Source organism: Canis aureus, chromosome 31 (genome assembly GCF_053574225.1).
Source record: "Canis aureus isolate CA01 chromosome 31, VMU_Caureus_v.1.0, whole genome shotgun sequence".
Lineage (NCBI taxonomy): Eukaryota > Metazoa > Chordata > Mammalia > Carnivora > Canidae > Canis > Canis aureus.
This window is the reverse complement of record NC_135641.1, coordinates 37,131,751-37,152,159: the sequence shown is the minus strand read 5'-3', so window position 1 is coordinate 37,152,159 and position 20,409 is coordinate 37,131,751. Positions and strand designations below refer to the sequence as shown.

General features: G+C 37.8%; 1 protein-coding gene across 1 annotated transcript in view; it reads left to right on the top strand.

Annotated features, from left to right (window-relative positions):
- Positions 1 to 20,409, top strand: part of WDR49 (WD repeat domain 49) — a 127,101-nt gene that overhangs the window by 17,743 nt on the left and 88,949 nt on the right. The window contains exons 2-5 of the mRNA XM_077879533.1: positions 4,023 to 4,463; positions 10,001 to 10,177; positions 11,023 to 11,197; positions 19,105 to 19,272. Of these exons, the coding sequence (XP_077735659.1) occupies positions 4,023 to 4,463; positions 10,001 to 10,177; positions 11,023 to 11,197; positions 19,105 to 19,272 (961 nt within the window). The remainder of the gene's footprint in view (positions 1 to 4,022; positions 4,464 to 10,000; positions 10,178 to 11,022; positions 11,198 to 19,104; positions 19,273 to 20,409) is intronic.

Genomic DNA, 20,409 nt, shown 5'->3' with positions numbered 1-20,409 from the left:
CCCACCTCACACCAGTGAGAATGGGGAACATTAACAAGGCAGGAAACCACAAATGTTGGAGAGGATGCGGAGAAAAGGGGAACCCTCTTACACTGTTGGTGGGAATGTGAACTGGTGCAGCCACTCTGGAAAACTGTGTGGAGGTTCCTCAAAGAGGTAAAAATAGACCTGCCCTACACCCAGCAATTGCACTGCTGGGGATTTACCCCAAAGATACAGATGCAATGAAACACCGGGACACCTGCACCCCGATGTTTCTAGCAGCAATGTCCACAATAGCCCAACTGTGGAAGGAGCCTTGGTGTCCATCGAAAGATGATGGATAAAGAAGCTGTGGTCTATGTATACAATGGAATATTCCTCAGCCATTAGAAACGACAAATACCCACCATTTGCTTCGATGTGGATGGAACTGGAGGGTATTATGCTGAGTGAAATAAGTCGATCGGAGAAGGACAAACATTATATGGTCTCATTCATTTGGGGAATATAAATAATAGTGAAAGGGAATAGAAGGGAAGGGAGAAGAAATGGGTAGGAAATATCAGAAATGGAGACAGAATATGAGAGACTCCTAACTCTGGGAAACGAACTAGGGGTGGTGGAAGGGGAGGAGGGCGGGGGGTGGGGGTGACTGGGTGACGGGCACTGAGGGGGGCACTTGATGGGATGAGCACTGGGTGTTATTCTGTATGTTGGCAAATTGAACACCAATAAAAAATAAATTTATTTTTTAAAACTCCACTTCATGCTCTGATATATAGCAAAACAATTGTCTTTTGCATATTAATCTTTTATCCTGCAGTCTTGCAGTAATCACTTTTTAGTTCTAGGAGTTTATTTGTTGATTCTTTTAGGTTTTCTACTCAGATGATCATACCACCTGTGGACAAAGACAGTTTTACTTCCTCTTTGCCAATCTTTATGCCTTTTATTTCCTTGTCTTATCTTGTTGCAGAGGTTAAAATTTACAATATGATTTTAAAAAGCAATGTGAGAGGGAACATTCTTCTTTTGTACCAGATCTTAGTTGGAAAGCTTCCAGCTTTTCACTATTTAGTAGGATGTTTGATGTACATCTTTTGGGTAGATATTCTTTTTTAAAAATTTAAATTCAGTTTAGTTAACATATAGTATATTGTTATTTTCAGAGATAGAATTTAGTGATTCATCAGTTGCGTACAACACCCAGTGCTCATTCTATTGGGTGCCCTCCTTAATGCTCATCACCAAGTTACCCCATTCCCCCCCTCCCCCAGCGCCCCTCCAGGAACCCTCATTGTATCCTATAGTTAAGAATCTCTTGGGATCCCTGGGTGGAGCAGCGGTTTGGCGCCTGCGTTTGGCCCAGGGCGCGATCCTGGAGACCCGGGATCGAATCCCACATCGGCTCCCGGTGCATGGAGCCTGCTTCTCTCTCTGCCTATGTCTCTGCCTCTCTCTTTCTCTCTCTGTGACTATCATAAATAAAAAAATAAAAATTAAAAAAATAAAAAAAACATAAAAAAAAGAATCTCTTATGATTTGTCTCCCTCTGTTTTTATCTTGTTTTCCTTCCCTTCCCTGATGTTCATCTATTTTGTTTCTTAAATTCCACATATGAATGAAATCATATGGTATTTGTCTTTTTCTGAATGACTTATTTTGCTTAGCATAATACACTCTAGTTCCACCCACATCATTGCAAATGGCAAGATTTCATTCTTTTTGATGGCTGAGTAATTCTATTGTATATGCACCACATCTTCTTTGTCCATTCATCTGTTGATGGACATCTGGCTTTTTCCATATTTTGGCTCTTGTGGACATTGCTGCTATAAACATTAGGATGCAGGTGCCTCTTTGGATAAATATGTTTGTATCCTTTGGATAAATACCTAATTGTGCAATTTCTGGGTCTTAGGGTAGTTCTATTTTTAACTTTTTGAGGAACCACCATACTATCTTCCAGAGTTTGCATTCCCTCCAACAGTGTAAAAAGATTCCCCTTTCTCTACAGCCTCACTAACATCTGTTTCCTGACTTGTTAATTTTAGCATTCTGACTGGTGTGAGGTGGTTTTGATTAGTATTTCCCTGGTGCTGAGTGATGTAGATATTCTTTAAGTTGAGGAAATTCCCCTCTATTTTTAGTTTACTGAGAGTTTTTGTCATGAATAAGCACTGAAATTTGTCCAATGCTTTTTCTACATCTATGGATATTTCAGTTAATTTTTAAAACAATTTTCTTGTGGCTGCTATTGCTATATTTACCTTACAGATAGCAAAATGAAGACTCTGCAGTAAAGTAACTTGCCAGTAGTTTCTACAATTACTGGTGGAATTAGGGTTAAACCTACAATTATTTGACTTACTCTACAAATGCTGTCTCTCGGTGCTTACTATCAATCCCAACCCTTTGGCTCCAAGGTAGTAGGAAAAGTAGGTCCTCTCATCATGAATCTCACCAAACTAAATAGCCTATTAAGTAGTAAAGCATATGCTTATTTGAAATATTATCTCAAACCATAATATTGACAGTATAATATTCTCATTATGCATATATTTTGTATTTATGAGTTTGCCTACTTGCTAAAATTTATTTGTAGCCCCAAAATTAATACTAGACACACTTTCATAGTCATTCACAGACATGTACAGAGGGGCAAATTATTTTAGCCTCCAACGTATATATTTCAGGCTGAGGTCAAGCAACATAACACGCTCCCTTTTAATTCTAGCTCTCATACTGCAAACAAGTATCCTATTTGTGGTCTGCTTGGTGCCAAGTTCTTTTTGCATTTTGTGTTTTTGTTGGTGATTTCACTATTTAAAAGGGCACCCAAGTGTGGTGGTAAAGTTCTGTGTAATATTCCTAAGTGCAACAAGGCAATGATGTACCTTATGAAAACAGATAAGCTTTATTCAGTTTTATTAGATATATTAGATAAGCTTTGCTCAGTTGTTCATGAATTCAATATTAGGAAATTATATATATATTAAATTAAGTGTCTTTCAGCAGAAACACAAAACAAATTATGAATTGATCAAGTGATTAAAATATTTTGATCAGAGGCTCATAGAAACATAACTGTATTTCCTCTCAGAACTGTGGTTTGTTATCTGCTAATTTAGCATTTACAAGGACTTTATAGAGCATAAGTGCCACTAATAACAAAAATCAAACACATATGGTTTCACTGTAATGATGCATTTGTAATGGCGTATTTATGAAAGTAGACTTCTTACTTTTGGATCAAAGTTTCAATGTGGTAAAATTTTATTGGCTGTGCTGAACTCTGTTCACCCATCTTCCATAAACCACTATGCTAGTTTCCTACTGATGTTATAACAAGCTACCACAACCTTGCAGCTTCAAACATACAAATTTCTCATCTAACATGGGAGGTCAGAAGCCCAAAATGGGTTTTCCAGGGCAAAATCAGGGTCACTGTTAGTGTTATACTTGATACTGGTCAAGAGCCTTGTCCCATCATTTTTCCCCTTTTAAAGTAGTAAATTTATTTATTTATTTATTTATTTATTTATTTATTTATTTATTTATTCATTCATTCATTCATTCATTCATTCATTCATTCATTCATGAGAGACACAGAGAGAGAAGCAGAGACATAGGCAATGGAGAAGCAGGCTCCATGCAAGGAGCCTGATATTCATTGTCTTCCTTCTGGAGGCTCTAGTGGAGCTTGTTTCCTTCCCTTTACCAGCTTCCAGAAGTGCTTACATTTCTTGGAATATAGCCCCACATTACTCCGACTGCTGCTTTCATCATCACATCAAATCTCTGACTCTCCTGCCTCCCTTTTCCATTTATGAGGATATTTGTTATTGAGAATATCAGCTTGTAGCCCTGTCAATTATTTGCTCCCTAGCCCCAATTAAATACAGTTCTGTTATAAAAGTAAAAGACATTTGTCTTTGCATTTTGGAAGAATTGCTGATTGGGTCCATATTTGGGGATGGTACAATGCTCTGTACTTATGGATGCTTTCATTGTTGTCTTGTTTTTATTCCTATTTCTAGCCCTCAGATCCTTGTCAAGCCATTTGCATGTCTAGAGAAGAGTTTATGCAAAGGATGACAGAGACTGTGGGTTGGGGCACAAAGCAAGAATATGGGGAGCTCTTTGACAAAGTGGATGTGGCCCAAGATGGCTTCATTAACTGGGACAAGCTGACTTCCTTTATGCTGTTCGCACTTTATGAGAAAGATGAACGAGCAAAGGCAACGGTGGTTCCCGCCTGGAAAGACTTTGAATTCCTCCCAGTGAAGCACAAGGACACCATTCAAAAAGTAATTTTCTTAAAAAGTTCAAGTCGTTATCTGACCATCAGTAAGGAAGGTTTACTAGGAGTCTGGGGAGAGAATTTAAAGCTGCAAGAAACACTTCCCATCACTTCAGATGCCACCAAGCTTAAACACCTGTGGGTGACAAGCCTGGTTTCTCTGGAAAATGTAAACAAGGTACCTAGTCTTTATAAATAAATCTACTGGGGCACCTGGGTTGCTTAGTGGTTGAGCATCTGCCTTCGGCTCAGGTCGTGATCCCAGGGTGCTGGGATTGAGTCCCGTATCAGGCTCCCTGCATGGAGCCTGCTTCTCCCACTGCCTATGTCTCTGCTTCTCTCTCTGTGTCTCTCATGAATGAATGAATGAATGAATGAATGAATGAATAAATAAATAAATAAATAAATAAATTTACTACTTTAAAAGGGGAAAAATGATGGGACAAGGCTCTTGACCAGTATCAAGTATAACACTAACAGTGACAAAGAACTGTAGGAACCCTGGGTGCCTCTCCTCTGACCTGGAGGGAATGCAAGTGGAGCTAAGTGAGCTATTCAATTTCCCAAACTATTTTCTTGGCCACCTTTAAAGGACCCAACTGATAGTGACTCAGATTCTTGGCTCTGTTCTCAATGCAGCCATGAGACATTACTAGCTGGTAAGACGTTCCCAACTCTATAGCAGAATCATGGGTGTATATGCTGAACCGAGAGGCCATAACAATGCATGGCACAACTCAGTACAGTTACAAGGAATTAATTGCTTGTCTGATTTTTAGCCACAATTCTAATCAGTTTCTTGATTGTGTTGGGGAGGGCCACAAAGTACAAAAATAGCCTTATATGACTCTACCTATGAGCAAGATAGCATATTCAAAGTGAAAATCAGTTTGTGAGGGAAGGATGAAGAAACTTAAAGAATCCATATTCTAGTATTTTATATTCAGCAGACGGTAAGCTTTACTATGAAGATTTTTAAATGCTTCCATAAGCAGAGATAATAGTATTAAGAACCAATTACTACCCTTAACTATTTCCAATTCACAGCCAACCTAGTTTCATCTAAATCTCCCCTCTTTTGAGATCCAAAACATGCAATTATTTAATATGTAAATATTTCATATTATAAAAAGTCTCCCATTTTAGCATAGCCATAATACTGCTATCATATTTAATATTAATTATAACAGTTCCTTACTATCATCAAATATCCAGTCATGTACATACTTTCTTGTCTTATAATCTTTTTAACAGTTTATTAATTTCTTTTTTGATAATTTGTTTGAATCAAGATCTGAATAAGGTCCAAACTGTTGTGAATTGTTGATAGGTCTCTTTTGATCTACATGTTTTTCTCCATCTCTTCTTTATTCTTGCATTGTTTTGCAAAACAGCTGTTGTTGTTTTTGTTAAAGAAACTAGATGTTTGTCCTTTACAGTTTCCCACAGTCTAGACTTTGCAGACCATATTTAGATAGGGTTACTTAGCATATTTACTAGTTCTCTATATTTCCAGTATATTGATAATCTTGATCTACCTTGATCAGTTTCAGGATGTTTTTTTTCTGAAATAGGTGTTCCTCAATCAGGAGGTGCAAAATGCCTATTCTCTTTCTTCTTGGGATATTAGCACTTATTGCTGAATATTCCTTGATCTATCAAGTCGTTTAGGGGTTGCAAGATGATGGCATTCTGATTCCATCATTCCCTCTTCCTTTATAAATTGCAATACCTTTATAAAAAGAAATGTCCTTTGTCAATTATTTAGTTAGAATGTAGTACTAATCATAGACCAAAGGCCAGATAAATGGCTAATTCTTTACTTTTATTTACCAGCATTCAAAATCCTCTAAAGATGAAATATGAGAGCTATTATCATTATTGTTATCAATATCATTACAAAAAAAAACCTCATGAGCTTAAACAATTTGATTTGTTTCAGCCCACTGAGTTATTAGCCCATCCTTAAAATTGTGCTATCTTTGGACACTGGGATGAATACAAGTCAGCTTCTGAGTCTTGTCTGGTATAACAGTATTAGTCTTTGAAAGCTTCTTTGCTTTCTGGTGTGACAAGATGTTCCAGGATCATCTTGCATATTTATTGTGCCAGACCCCAAATCAGCCATTTCTCCAAAGACCCAGGTTCTTTTTAGTGGGGAATGGTATGCTCTAATGTCTTGAACATAAAGAATCATCGTCATCATCATCATCATCAGCTTCCTATGTGACATGCCCTGTTCTCTTTATCTTCTCAAGATCATCATGAAGTGGCTATTATTCCCCCTTTAAGAGTGAGAGACTAGGCAAAGAGAGGTTGTAGAATTTGGCCCTGGTCACACAGCATGTAATCAGTGTTGCAAGATGTGTAAACAGAGGCAGCCTGATTTCAGAACCTGCGTTTCAGTCTTTGCTGCCTCTAGAGTGGCCGCTGATGTTCCTTCTTGCTAAGGATCTGGTGCTGATGCTAACTGTGGATTACAACATAGTTCAGGCCCAGCTTTTCTTTTATATCGTGTGCAGCATTCTATTATCTTATTATCACGTAATATTTGTCTTGTTATATTATGTGATGATTATATTGCATTTTTTCTTCACTCCAGGATTGATAACTAAATCTTAGCCTTTCCTTTGCACTTAGTCTACATAGAAGTTTAAGGAATGTTGCTTTTCTTTCTTCTTTTCTCAAGTAGCTTTACTGCGATATGATTACACAAAGTGCACTGCACATATATTTTTTTAAACAATAGATTTATTTTTATTGGTGTTCAATTTGCCAACATACAGAATAACACCCAGTGCTCATCTGGTCAAGTGCCCCCCTAAGTGCCCGCCACCCATTCACCCCCACCCCCCACCCTCCTCCCCTTCCACCACCCCTAGTTCGTTTCCCAGAGTTAGGAGTCTCTCATGTTCTGTCTCCCTTTCTGATATTTCCTACCCATTTCTTCTCCCTTCCCTTCTATTCCCTTTCACTATTATTTATATTCCCCAAATGAATGAGACCATATAATGTTTGTCCTTCTCCGACTGACTTACTTCACTCAGCATAATACCCTCCAGTTCCATCCACGTCGAAGCAAATGGCGGGTATTTGTCATTTCTAATGGCTGAGGAATATTCCATTGTATACATAGACCACATCTTCTTTATCCATTCATCTTTCGATGGTGGCTCCTTCCACAGTCTGGCTATTGTGGACATTGCTGCTTGCACTGCACATATTAAAAGCACCCATGTTGATAGATTTTAATACATTTGTATATTGTGAAAAATCAATGGTACAATGAAGACAATGAACACACTTGTCACCCTCAAAAGTTTCCTCATGCCCTTTTGTCCAATCCCTCCCATGTCTTCTTGTCAGGTCACTACTGATATGCTGTCACTATATAATAGTTAGCATTTCCTAGATTCCTATACAGTTGACATCATACAGTGCGTACCCTTTTTGGTCTGATTTCTTTAACTTGGCTCAATTGTTTTCAGATACATCAGTAGTTTATCTTTTTTATCCTTGTGTAATATTTCATTACGTAGATATAGCACATCCTTACCAACATTTGGTCTGATCAGGGTTTTTTACTCCTCTTAATTTAGTGGTATCACTAGGTTTGTATTTTATCTGACTGTGGTTTTAATTCACATTTCCCTTATGACTAATAATACTGAGTGTATTTTCATATACTGATTTGTTACCTGTATATCTTCTTCAGTAAAGTGTTTGTTCAAATCTTTCACCCATTTTATTTTTGGGTCTATTATGTTGAGTTTTGGGAGTTCTTTATATATCCTAGATATACATTTATCAGGTAGATAATTTACAAATACTGTATCATAGCATACTAATCACAGCATTTGCATTCGTATTTTCTGAACACTGCTTTTTTTTTTAAAGATTTATTTATTATTTATTCATGAGAGACACAGAGAGAGGGGGGGGTGCAGAGACACAGGCAGAGGGAGAAGCAGGCTCCCTGCAGGGAGCCTGATGCAGGACTCAATCATGGATCCTGGGTTCATGCCCTGAGTCGAAGGCAGACGCTCAACCACTGAGCCACCCAGGTGTCCCTCTAACACTGCTTTTGATAGTATCATTTTCAGGTTGTTCATTACTAGTGTATAGAAATACAGTAGATTTTTAAAAAATGACCTTATGTCCTGCAACTTCACTGAACTCATTTATTGGTATTCATCATTTTTTGTTGTTATTTTAGGATTTTCTATGTTTAAGGTCATATTGTCTACTGAAGACAGTCTAACTTCTTCCTTTCCCAACTGGATGCTTTTATTTTATTTATTTTTCTTGCCTAGTTTCGCTTTCTGGGAACTCCACTGTGGTGTTGAATAGTAGTGGTGAGAGTGAACATCCTCATCATGTTCCTGATCTTAGGGAGAACACATTCAGTTTTCTAGCATTAAATATTCTAGCAGCTTTGGGTTTTTTGTATATATCAGGTTGAAGAAGTTTCCTTGTGTTCTTGGTTTATTGAGCATTTTTTTTTTCATGAAAATGTGTTGGATTTTTGTCTGTAATGCTTTTTTTGGTATCTACTGAGATAATCATAGTTTTTGTACCTTATTAATATAGTAGATTACATTGATCGATATTTGTATGTTAAGGTAGTCTTGAATTCTGGCATAAATCTTAACTGGTCATGGTATGTAATCTGTATTTATATGTTGTTGGATTCTCTTGGCAAGTATCGATGATTTTTACATTCATTAGGGTTATGGATCTGCAGTTTTCTTATGTCTTTGTGTGGTTTTAGTCAAGATAGTACTGGTTTCATTAAGTGATTTGGGAAGTATTTTCTTTCTTTCTTTCTTTCTTTCTTTCTTTCTTTCTTTCTTTCTTTCTTTCTTTCGAAACAGTTTGAAAAGCATTGGTGTCAATTCTTTAAATGTTTGATTGCATTTATTAGTGAAGCCATCTGGGCCTGGGATTTTCTTTGTGAGAATTTTTTTTTTTGATTACTAACTCAATTGTTTTACTTACTATGTGTCTGCTGAGATTTTCTATTTGGTCTTCAGTTAGTTTAGGTAATATTTTTGTTTCCAGAAATTCGTCTAGGACTTTCTTCTAGGTTACCTACTTTGTTGGCTTTCCATTGTTTACGATACTTTCTTATTTCTATCAGGTCGTTAGTAGTGTATATCTTTTATTTCTGATTTTAGTAATGTGTATTTTCACTCTTTTCTTAAAAAAAATCTTGGGTTAGTTTAGTAAAGTTTTGTCAATTTTATCACCAAATTTATTGACCCTTTTAAAAATGGTTTTGGGATTTTATCTGCCTTTTGAATGCTACTTACAGAGTTTTCATCAACTGATTTTTGTGAAAGCCTCTGCTTGCTTTGAAAACATGGTTTGTAAAGCTTCTGGAATGACTTTGTGATTCTGTAGCCCTCTGTCTTTGTCTTTCCTATGTGATTAATCATCTCGTCTCCCATGGATGGAAGAGGTTGGCAGGTGTGTGAAGTGGGGATACAGAAGAAAGTATGTTCAAATGCCTTTAATGGGAAAAATTCTTTTCTTGGCTAGCCTCCAAAGTTAGAATAAAGTACACTTGTGCCACCATGCTATGTTTTTGTGATACTGTCAATGACCCTCAGGGAACAGTGTCTGCTTTGGTGCTAAGATTTGCATGTCGTCTTTCTATACCAATTGCACTAAATTCATCAGAAATGCTTTCTGATTTTCTATTTCCTACTTTAGATAGCAGTGGCTTTTACCAGTAAAGAGATTTGTTTCTATGATCTGCTGTCCAAAGGAGAATTTCCTTGTCAGTATAAACTTCAAGGCCTGAAAGGAACACCAATTTGTATGGAATATTGGTATGATCCCCTTGATGCCAACAAATCAGTTCTTTCTTTTGGGGACATAACTGGAAAGGTAAGTGAGGAAAGGGAAGATTGAACTATGGATTTAATCATCAAATTGTAGCTCAGTATAGAAATAGAATGCAAAGAGAGTGACCTCTGAACTGAACTATGTTACAGATGAGAAGGCCACACACGCTGAACATGGACAAGACGGATTATGTCACAGTTCCTTTTCTTGCTTATGAAAGACAACCTTCGTGTGGTTTTCTTGCCGATGTAGAGTCTCATTTTCATTATTTAGAAAAAAAAAAAAGCAATTTTTTCACCATAGGATGCTTAATTTATTAGGTCCAAATTTTAATAAGCATCAATTATCAAATGCCTAAAAGTTATCTCTTATAACTCTTTCAAATTAATTATTCTGATTTTCATTCAAAAGCCTCCTCTGTACTGACCTCCTGGGCAGTGCTTATTTCCTGTATCGTGTAACAAAGGGATAGATGCATTCCAGAGGGCAGCACAAAAACCCAGACATTGGATACTGTGATTCATCTTCCTATCACATTCCGCTCAGCTGCTGAAAAAGTATTACTTGCTAAATGACACAAGAATATGCCCATGAACTCTGCAGTAGTCTAATTTGAACAGTTTCCTTTCCTAATTGTGAAAGCTTTGCATTCTCTGTGTTTTTAATAACAAACGTATCGTAAAAGCAAATAATGAACTGCCCTTGGTAATTGCTTTACCAACATTGTAGTTGTTCTGTCTTTTGCTACTGCTGCCTGCATCCTTTAAATAATATTGAGGAAACTAACATTAATTCAATATCTGCTCCTTATTAATCTTAAGGAACATAGAATCTTTTGCAGCAATTACACTCTCCATATTTGTTTTCCTTTCAACATCTCTCTTAAGGTTCAAGCAATTGCTTTCACCACAGCCTTGATTTCCCTGTTTGAGCGTCCTGCTAGTGCACATGAAGATGAAGAAGCCATGGTGACCCTTAGCTGGGAGGAACTGCTCTCTGGATATCACAAGTGTTGCTATACATTACAGCATAATCTTCATCATGGAGATTGGGTCAGGCAAGGTACTGAATTTGAATGGTAATGAAAGATTAGTCACCTTCAACTTCTACATTTATATTCTTTGATGAAAATGTTCCCCACAAAATGTTAGTCTCAAAACCAATAATTGGTTCTCTGGAGGTTTTGGCCTGGGCCGTCTGTTAGCTCCTGCACATTAGCAGAAATTCTTTCTCTCTTTTCTTTCCTTCTAAAATTTAATGCAATTAATTCAGGTGAACTGTGCACTCAAGACATCTCAAGAGAAGAGAGAAAATTGTCACAGAATCCATTTAACTTCAACCCAACTCTGATCCTAAAAATGTCCCCTAGTTACATCCCGGGCTGCTTAGTGAGAGAATGTAACAAGTTCCCTCAAAACCACTCCTTTATTTTCTTCATGTTTTCATGAAGATATATTAGTTCGACTGTCTTCAAAATGGATCTTAATTTTCTTTTTTCCCCTTTTTTGTTGATATAACGACTGAGGTCCTCTGATCTAGAGTACTTGAGCAGTAGCTCTCTGTGTGATAGGATCGTGTTATAAAACAGCATCTGTGGGAAGCCAGAACTTTCTTATATTGAATGTGGAACAAAAGATGATATTTTTTGGTTATCTGCTATGTGTCACAAGCACAAAATTATGTGTTATGTTTGTATAACATGGAAATGAGAAACACAGTACTAGAAACTGTACAGAGCTATTCCAGCTGCTTCCAAACAAGCATAGTAATCCAAGTACAGTTGACGTACAATGTTGCATTAGTTTCATGTGTACAGCATAGTCATTCCACAAGCCCCCATGTTATGCTGTGCTCACAAGTAGAGCTACCATCTGTCACCCTCCAATGCTGTTACGTTATCTTTGACGTTATTCCCTCTGCTGTACCTTTTATTCCATGACTTACTCACTCCAGAACTGGAAGCCTATATTTCCCCACTCTCCTTCGTCCATTTTACCCATCCCTCACCCCCAGCAAGCATCCATTTGTTCTCTGTTTTTATGAGTTTATTTTTGCTTTTTGTTTGTTTTGTTTTTTATGTTCACATATTAGTGAAATCATATGGTATTTTCTTTCCCTGTCTGATTTATTTCACTTAGTATAATACCCTCTAGGTCCATCCATGTTGTTATCAGTTGGAAGCTCTCATTCTTTTTTTATGGCTGAGTAGGATTCCATTGTGTGTGTGTGTGTGTGTTGTGTATTTTTCAGGACATTTGGAAAGACCTGATGCACACAGCATTTAGGAAAGGTTGTTTGGTTGTTCTGTATGGCATAGGTTAGAGGACAAAGAAAGAAACTGCAATCAGACTGGCTAGAAGGCTTTTGAGCATGAGAAAGTAGAAATGATAAAGTAGAGAATGAAGTTTAAACAACCTTCTGAAACAGGAGTCTTTGGGATTTGAGATCTGAAAATGTGGAATGACGAGCCATTTTAGAATGTCCTACAAAGACATCAGTTTCTCGGAGGAGAATGTTCTATTTGCAGATCACAGATGCCCTCTTGGGCGTAATACTCAGATTCTTCTCAATGTGGACTACCTCTGAAGAAATCCTTATTCTGAGATATTCCAAATCCTGCCACCAAAGAAGAGTCTTTTCTTGCCAATACTGTTCTGAAGATATTCCAAATCCTACCACCAAAGAAGAGTCTTTTCTTGCCAATATTGTTCTGAAGCCCTCCTTAACTTTATCAAACTCTTTACTTTGTCTCTTCTATCTAATTCAGATGAACTTTTCCTTGCACAACTTGCATGGTTCTCAATTTGGGCTTTGCTCCTGGCTTCTTAAGAATCTTGCTTTCAGATGCTGCTCAATCTGTGAAACAATCCTAAAAGTTTCTGTACCTACATCAGAACTTGTGTCCTGCCTGTCATAATTCCTTCAAACTTAGAGAAAATCTGGATGCCTCACATGCAAACCACAAGTATACATAAACTGAAAACTAAAACAATCTTCTTAGGACATAGAATATGTCCTTTATTCTCTTTAGTATCTACTATAACACATGGTACAAAGTTTTGTCAGATTTTCCGTTTCTCACCGGTTTTAAGCAATTTACTTGTGATATGCTTTGGTTTTCTGTGTGTGTGTGTGTGTGTGTGTGTGTATGTGAGAGAGAGAGAGAGAGAGAGAGAGAAGAGAGAAAGAGAATGCTGCTTGGAATTGATTGAGATTCTTGAATGTATGGTTCTGTGATTTTCATTAAATTTGGAAATTTTTCTATTGTTATTTTTTCCAAAATTTTCTGTCCAAAAATTTTCAGTCCCCTCCACTTTTTTTTTTCTGGGACTCTTGTTATGTGTATCTTAGATGTTTCATATTATTTTACAAGTTATGTAGGCTTTATACATTTTTATTCAGTCTTTTAAAAATTTGTTTTAAATCACTGTGTTTTAGGTTAGTTAGATTTTATTTCTAGGTCTACAAGTTCCTGTTTCTTTTCTTCTGAGATGTTGCAAAGCAGTCTCAAAGGATGAGGCTGCCTCTCTAGTTCCTTTAGGGCAGACAGCCTCAACTTAGGTCCTAAGGGATGAGGACTCTGCAGAGAGACATGGTGTGGCCATGCACAGAGAAGCCAGGACAACAGTGGGTCACATCAGAAAGCTGCAGCATGGGTGGGGCCACTGTGCAGTACGGACAGCACCCATCGAGCCATGGAGGTAACACTGCCATTCCAGTGGATTTAGAAGGCAGAGCATCAAACCAGAGAGGATTATTCTTGGCTATTAAGGTTTATTTATTTTTTTAATAATTTTTTAAAAATTTTTATTTATTTATGATAGTCACAGAGAGAGAGAGAGAGAGAGAGAGAGAGAGAGAGAGGCAGAGGGAGAAGCAGGCTCCATGCACCGGGAGCCCGATGTGGGATTCGATCCTGAGTCTCCAGGATCGCGCCCTGGGCCAAAGGCAGGCGCCAAACCACTGTGCCACCCAGGGATCCCGCTATTAAGGTTTAATGGAGTTTTCCCTGTTAGGTTTTGTCTTTATTTAGCATCTATTACCCCTCTCTTCTTTCCTATCACTCCCTGTTGGAATGGGAATGCCTATCACATGCCAGTCCTATCCCCTTTTTGGGAAACACACACAACTTGTTTGATTTCCTAAGTTCACAGCTTAGAAAGGAATGTTCCTCAGGATGAATTGTATCCCAGGTACTACCTATATCTGATTTAGATGAGACTTTGAACTTAAACTTTGGAGTTGATTCTGAAGACAGTTAAGATTTTTTGAGACTTTTGGGATGTAATTTGCATTCGAGAAGGGCATGGATGGGGGAGGGACAGAATGTTATGGACTAAATGTTTATGTCCCTTCCCCAAAACATGTTGAAATTCTAACCCCAATATGATGGTGTAAGAAGATAGTGCCTTTGGGAGGTGGTTAGGTCTGGAGCATTTGGAGGTCTGGAGAATCCTATTCATGAGAGTGGGTCACATCAGAAAGTTTGGAGGACTGGGGAATATGAATCCTATTCTCTCTGGTCTTATAAGAGACCACAGAGAGTCTCTCACTTCTTCCCCATGTGAGGACACAGCAAGAATTAGGCCACCTATGAACCACAAAACGTGCCCTTTGCAGACATTGACTCTGTCAACACTTTGATGTTGGACTTCCCAGTCTCCAAAACTGTGAAAAACAAATGTTTGTTGTTTAAGCCAGCCACCCAACCTGTGTTTTATTATAGCAGCCTGAATAGACTAAGACATTGGATAAATACTATTGGAAAATACTGCAAAAGGAAAGAAATATACCAAAAGAAATCTTGCTAAATATTAATAGATATTATTTTTTTAATAGGTTATTTATGGTTAAAGAAGTGTTTGGGGTAAAAACATTAAAAATAATGTATAGTTTAATAATACCATATGAATGGATATTGAGGAAAATGAATAGAGAAGATAATTGAAATAGGAGAAAGTACAGAGTATAGAAAGGTAAGGAATCTTTATAAGATTTTCTTTTATTTCAAATTTTAGATTTGAAGCTCAAAGTACCTCTGAAAAGAGGATCCACTTCAGTGCTACCCAATGAACGAATGCCCATTCCCAGATTTAGCAATAGAGATTAGAAGCTTAAATACAACTTTTCTGTTTGTTTGCAGCTCAGTTATTTCAGTCTGAGGAGAAAGAAAGAAATGCTGAAATGAAGCAGGGAGAAAGAGGAGGACAGGCTTAATAGTGAGTAAAAAATAGAACAGTGGGCTTACTAGTGAGTATGCTCCCTGGTCCCCAAGACTGACCCTACTGGGAGCAAGCAACCAATGGTTGCTTTCATTTGATATATATATTTTTTTATCCCAACAACATGAATTGATATTCTTAGAACTCCTCAAGAAATATTTTGGCTGATTTTATTCTTAGTGTGAGGAAAGAATATACAATTGAGGAAAGAAATACATGAGCAAGTATGGTAATAATGTTTCATAGAAGCTAAGGATAAAATATTTATAAAACTGAAATGTCAAAAGGAAAACTTAGTTTCAGATCTAAAAGTATTAGCTTACTGCTTTAAGATAAGGCTCCGATTTCTTATTTCAAACTTTGAAGGAGAAATGTTTTCATCTTGTCTGAGTGGTTCTGTGTCATATTTTAATAGAAAAATAATTACATTCTGAAATGCTTGTAAAGTAAGGACAGAGATTTTATGCAATAGTGGTAAGACATAAATGTCCTGAATCTCAGAGAAGTTTTCCTTTTTCTTGGTCCTAGATAATTGCCTCCTTATGTAGGCAATATCCTTGGAAACCTTGGGCATCATAGACTGGAAGTGTAGCTTCTGAAAAAGTGAGCACTAAATTGCCAATCATGAAAAACATTGATTTTTTTTTTTTTTTTTTTTACTATGTGGAAAGGTGTTTTGTCTCCTTTGTTTAACCATTGCTAGGAGAAGGTACAAATCAGTTTGGACTGAGACCCAAATCAGTAATTACTCATGAATCGAGGTGTGTCAGAGCTCCCAGGTCGCATTTCCTTAGGAAGTCTTCACAACTGACAGAGACCAAGTGTGGAAGAGATGCTACATTTAGTGTCTTCTTGTGCCTTGTTCCACTTCCCTGCATCTCCAGGAGTCCAGACAAAAAGATGGTGCATCCCTGAGTTGGCTCGAACACCAGGTCCTTCCTACTGGTTCTCTCGCTGTGTTTAAAGCAATTGAAATCAGCTTTGAGCCGGAGGCCTAGGTTTGAAGAAAGAGGCCTCTTCCTGCATCTTGTTTAATAACATGGTGGAAGGTGAAGATTCGTTTGTATCATGAACATGGGTCTAATCAGTATTTTGAGAAGTTATTAAATTAATTGCATGCTTACTTTTTAATGTGCCTACCGATGCAGAATTATATGCATTTTGACTTTTAAAAATGAGGTAGAGATAGGGTTCTTCTTTCTATCTTTCCCTCTTGAAATGGTAGTTGCTTAGAATATAGAAGGCCCTGTGGTGGTCTCGGAGAATGGGACTCCAACTTCAAAATAAGAAATGCAACTGAAAACAAATTGCTCTCAAGCAAGAGGACATCAAATGAAGTTTGGGGGTGGGGTGGGGGGTGTTTTCCTAAGTCATAAGGCTCATAAAGTAAAAAATCTTGGAAAATGATCACAAGAGTCCCTCGTTGGAAATGGCCCAGTTTTCTCCTCTGCTACAGCGTCTACCTGTTGGCAGAGATACAAGGTGGCCTCACTGTAGCGTACCTCACCTTCACCTAATAGCATTACTTACTTGGTTTCCAGGTATCACTTTTCATTTTTAAATCTCTTTTCCCACATTAACTAATTGCCATTACACAGGGTCGTTTTGACAGTGCAAATGAGGACTGGGATCTATGGCACTTCCCTTAATGCCTTTCTTGATGACTAAGTGGCATGGAAAATGAGCATCTTGGGATCCCTGGGTGGCGCAGCGGTTTGGCGCCTGCCTTTGGCCCAGGGCGCGATCTTGGAGACCCGGGATCGAATCCCACGTCGGGCTCTCAGTGCATGGAGCCTGCTTCTCCCTCTGCCTATGTCTCTGCCTCTCTCTCTCTCTCTCTCTCTCTCTCTGTGACTATCATAAATAAATAAAAATTTAAAAAAATCTGAGTCTGACTTAAGGCAAGAGTTTATTTAAAAAAAAAAAAAGAAAAAAGAAAATGAGCATCTTAATGGACAGACATGATCAGGTTGTCTTTCTCCCCCCCCTCAAAATATTATCTAAAAGTAATTTAAAAAATATTTTTCCTCTACCAGTCTTCAAGCTCACTGAGAGTATTAAAAACAAACTGTTTATTTTATCAGCTCAGCCCATTCCCTAGCTTGATGTTTTAAAAACTTTTTCATCATAACCTGTCATTTCCTTCGCTGTCCTCAAGAAGTGAGGAAAACATTTTTATTTATCAGATAATTTGATTTTAAGGAAATGGCTTTACCCTCACCTTTTACTCAGGCATTCTCAGGAGCTCTGGCATTCCACAATCTCATCAGATACAAGTCGTATCTTGGTCTAGAAATAGAGTGTGAATTGTTGAGCCTCCGATGTGTAGTGCCAGGCATTGACACTACAGGCCCATAAATGTCACTTGGTAGCCTGCAGATTCAAATAGAAAAGCAATACTTTGAATACCAGAGCAGAATGTACTTCTTTATATGTTTTCCTTTATAGCCTCAAAACTGAAGATGATAGTTGGATATAATGTGAGAACACATGACAAAGTAATTTTCTGGGTGGAAATACTTTATTTTGATTGTACTGTAATGATATTATGAAATTTCCATGGATTTGAAGATATAATTATAGTGATGGTATACACTTTAGATCTTGCAATATTGCTTCCGTGCGTCAAGTTACAATAACCCTCAGCATTTTCTGTAAACAAAGGGAATGTTTTCAGTGAGGTTGCTTCCTATGAGAACAGTTGTCATCAGACTTTAGATGGTTGCAACTTCCTATAAAGCACCAGCAGGGGACTAGCAGGTGCTCAGGGAGCTTTACGGCCTAGAAATTAATCACTCCCTAGAGAGGCTCAGGGGACTCACTTTTATAGGATCTGATCACCTCTTAGCTTTGTTCTCCCTTCCTCTCTCTCTCTCCCCTCCTTTTCTCTTTTGGAAGAAAGACAGATGAGAGAAAAGGATGGAGAGAAAACGAGGAGGAGATCATATTCTTCCTAGAGGTTAAGAGCTATTTGCCTTTTGGAGCCTGTGAGTCTGATAGGAATGGAAAGGTCCTCCTGACAAAAGGCAGCAAGATCCCTTTCCTTGCTCGGGGAATGGGATTTTGCTCCCCACTATCTGGTGCTGGGTCATCGAGGATGTAGGGACAGGCTTTTTACCCGAGTCTGGCTGTGTTTGTGCCAGGCATTGAGGTCTGTCAATCCCACTCTAACATTCTAAACCAGTCATGACTTAAATAAACCATGGTTGGGGCATGAGCTGGACCTTGGAGAGCAGCAGATGGCTGCTAAGCTCCTGTTTGCCTGCTTCAGACCCAAGAGGCAGAACCTAGGAATTTGGCCAATTATTCATCTTAAGTCTCTAGAATCCCATATGATTATTTTGACTAATGTTGTTTCGTGCCATGTGTTCCAATTGAAAAAAAAAAAAACACTCAAGGTATCTTGAGATTGGGTAAAATGTCTGAATGCAGACTCAGCTGTAACTTCTCATTGTGAATTCTTTAATGGAGAGGGGAAGCATTCATTGGTGAGTCTTCCTCACGTGTCAGGGTGTGTGAGCATGATCTGGGTTTTGTTTTTGATGTTAGGTGTTAAAGCAGTTCTATTTTGCTCATGTTTTGTGGGAAACCAACTAAAGATTTTCTTCTTTTTCTTCTTCTTCTTCTTCTTCTTCTTCTTCTTCTTCTTCTTCTTCTTCTTCTTCTTCTTCTTCTTCTTCTTCTTCTTTCTCCTTCTCCTTCTCCTTTTCCTCCTCCTCCTCTTCCTTCTTTTTTTTTTTTTATCAGTTACTTACAATGCATCTTTAGATGCTATCATTTCCAGTACAACCAGCAATATAAACACTATGGTTCTGGCTTGGAGAGAGAAATCAAAAAAACATCTTAAAATGACATCCTTCAATGTTGCCGAGGGCATTCATGCTTTTGATTACCACTCTCAGCTCAATTTAATTGGTATGTAAAATAAATCATGATAACTATGAGGGCCTCATAAATAGTCTGGGGTGCATATTTGTATGCAGGGAGCCTCTCCACCTTGTGCTTTATTGCCAGAGAGACCAACTTGAACAGCTCACATTTTATTGCCTGAGAATGTCTGATAATGATGCATTATGATGTGCAGCATGTATCAACTACATTGGGGTGAAAATATGAGAGAGTGCCCCAATGCTTTCATTAGTGTTTTTGTTAGAAGTTGTGAGGGTGTAAGATGAGATAGAGAAAGAAGATGGTTTTTGTGTTGTGTCTGCTCTTTTACCATCTTTCTGACACCACCAGATGCTCAACCTGCTGCTACTGCTGCTACCACCACCACTACCGCTGCTATCACGTACACACATGCGTGAGAACGGCAAAATGTAGAACGTTTTTCCCCTTTCAGGATACAACCTGCAGTGCTTTTTTTTGAACATTTTCAGATGATCAGAGTCTTAGTTTAAAATGAAAGTTCTTTTTTTGGATATAAAAGAGTATATTTTAGCTGAGGATATAAGCTGTAAAGTTTTTAGGTGTTAACCAAATATATGACATTTTGAAAGGTGATAGATAGCTTGATATACATATTAATCCAAACATTGTAAAAAAAAAGTGAGATATTAAAAAATTAATAGGGTAGTGACAGAGAATGAACATACATGGCTCATTAATATAAGCCTCTTTTAATAATTATCATTCATAGAATACTGATCAGCTAGGAGGCTGAGTCTCCAAAATCCCTGACAATCATGGTAAAAGACACCTTGAATGTGAACTCAGGAATATGCCAATATCCACCTTTCAAAGAGAATTGTGGAACTAATAGAGAAGGCTGGGTTCACCGAAGGACTCAAATATCAGCCATTTCATTGATTCATTGATTAATTATTTCAGCCCCTTTACACTGATGACTGGCATAAGTGCTGGAAAAGTAAGAGGGAAGAAGCTCAGCTCTACGCTCAGCATTAGACAAGAGAAAAACAAAGAAAGCTCTGCTGAGTTTCCACAGACCTGAAGAACCACTGTACCCCCTGCTCTTGATGTGCTCCCTGAATGAAACCCATTTATGTTAAAAAATATCTTATTCTCTCAATAGAGCCAGTCAAAAGTGTAACT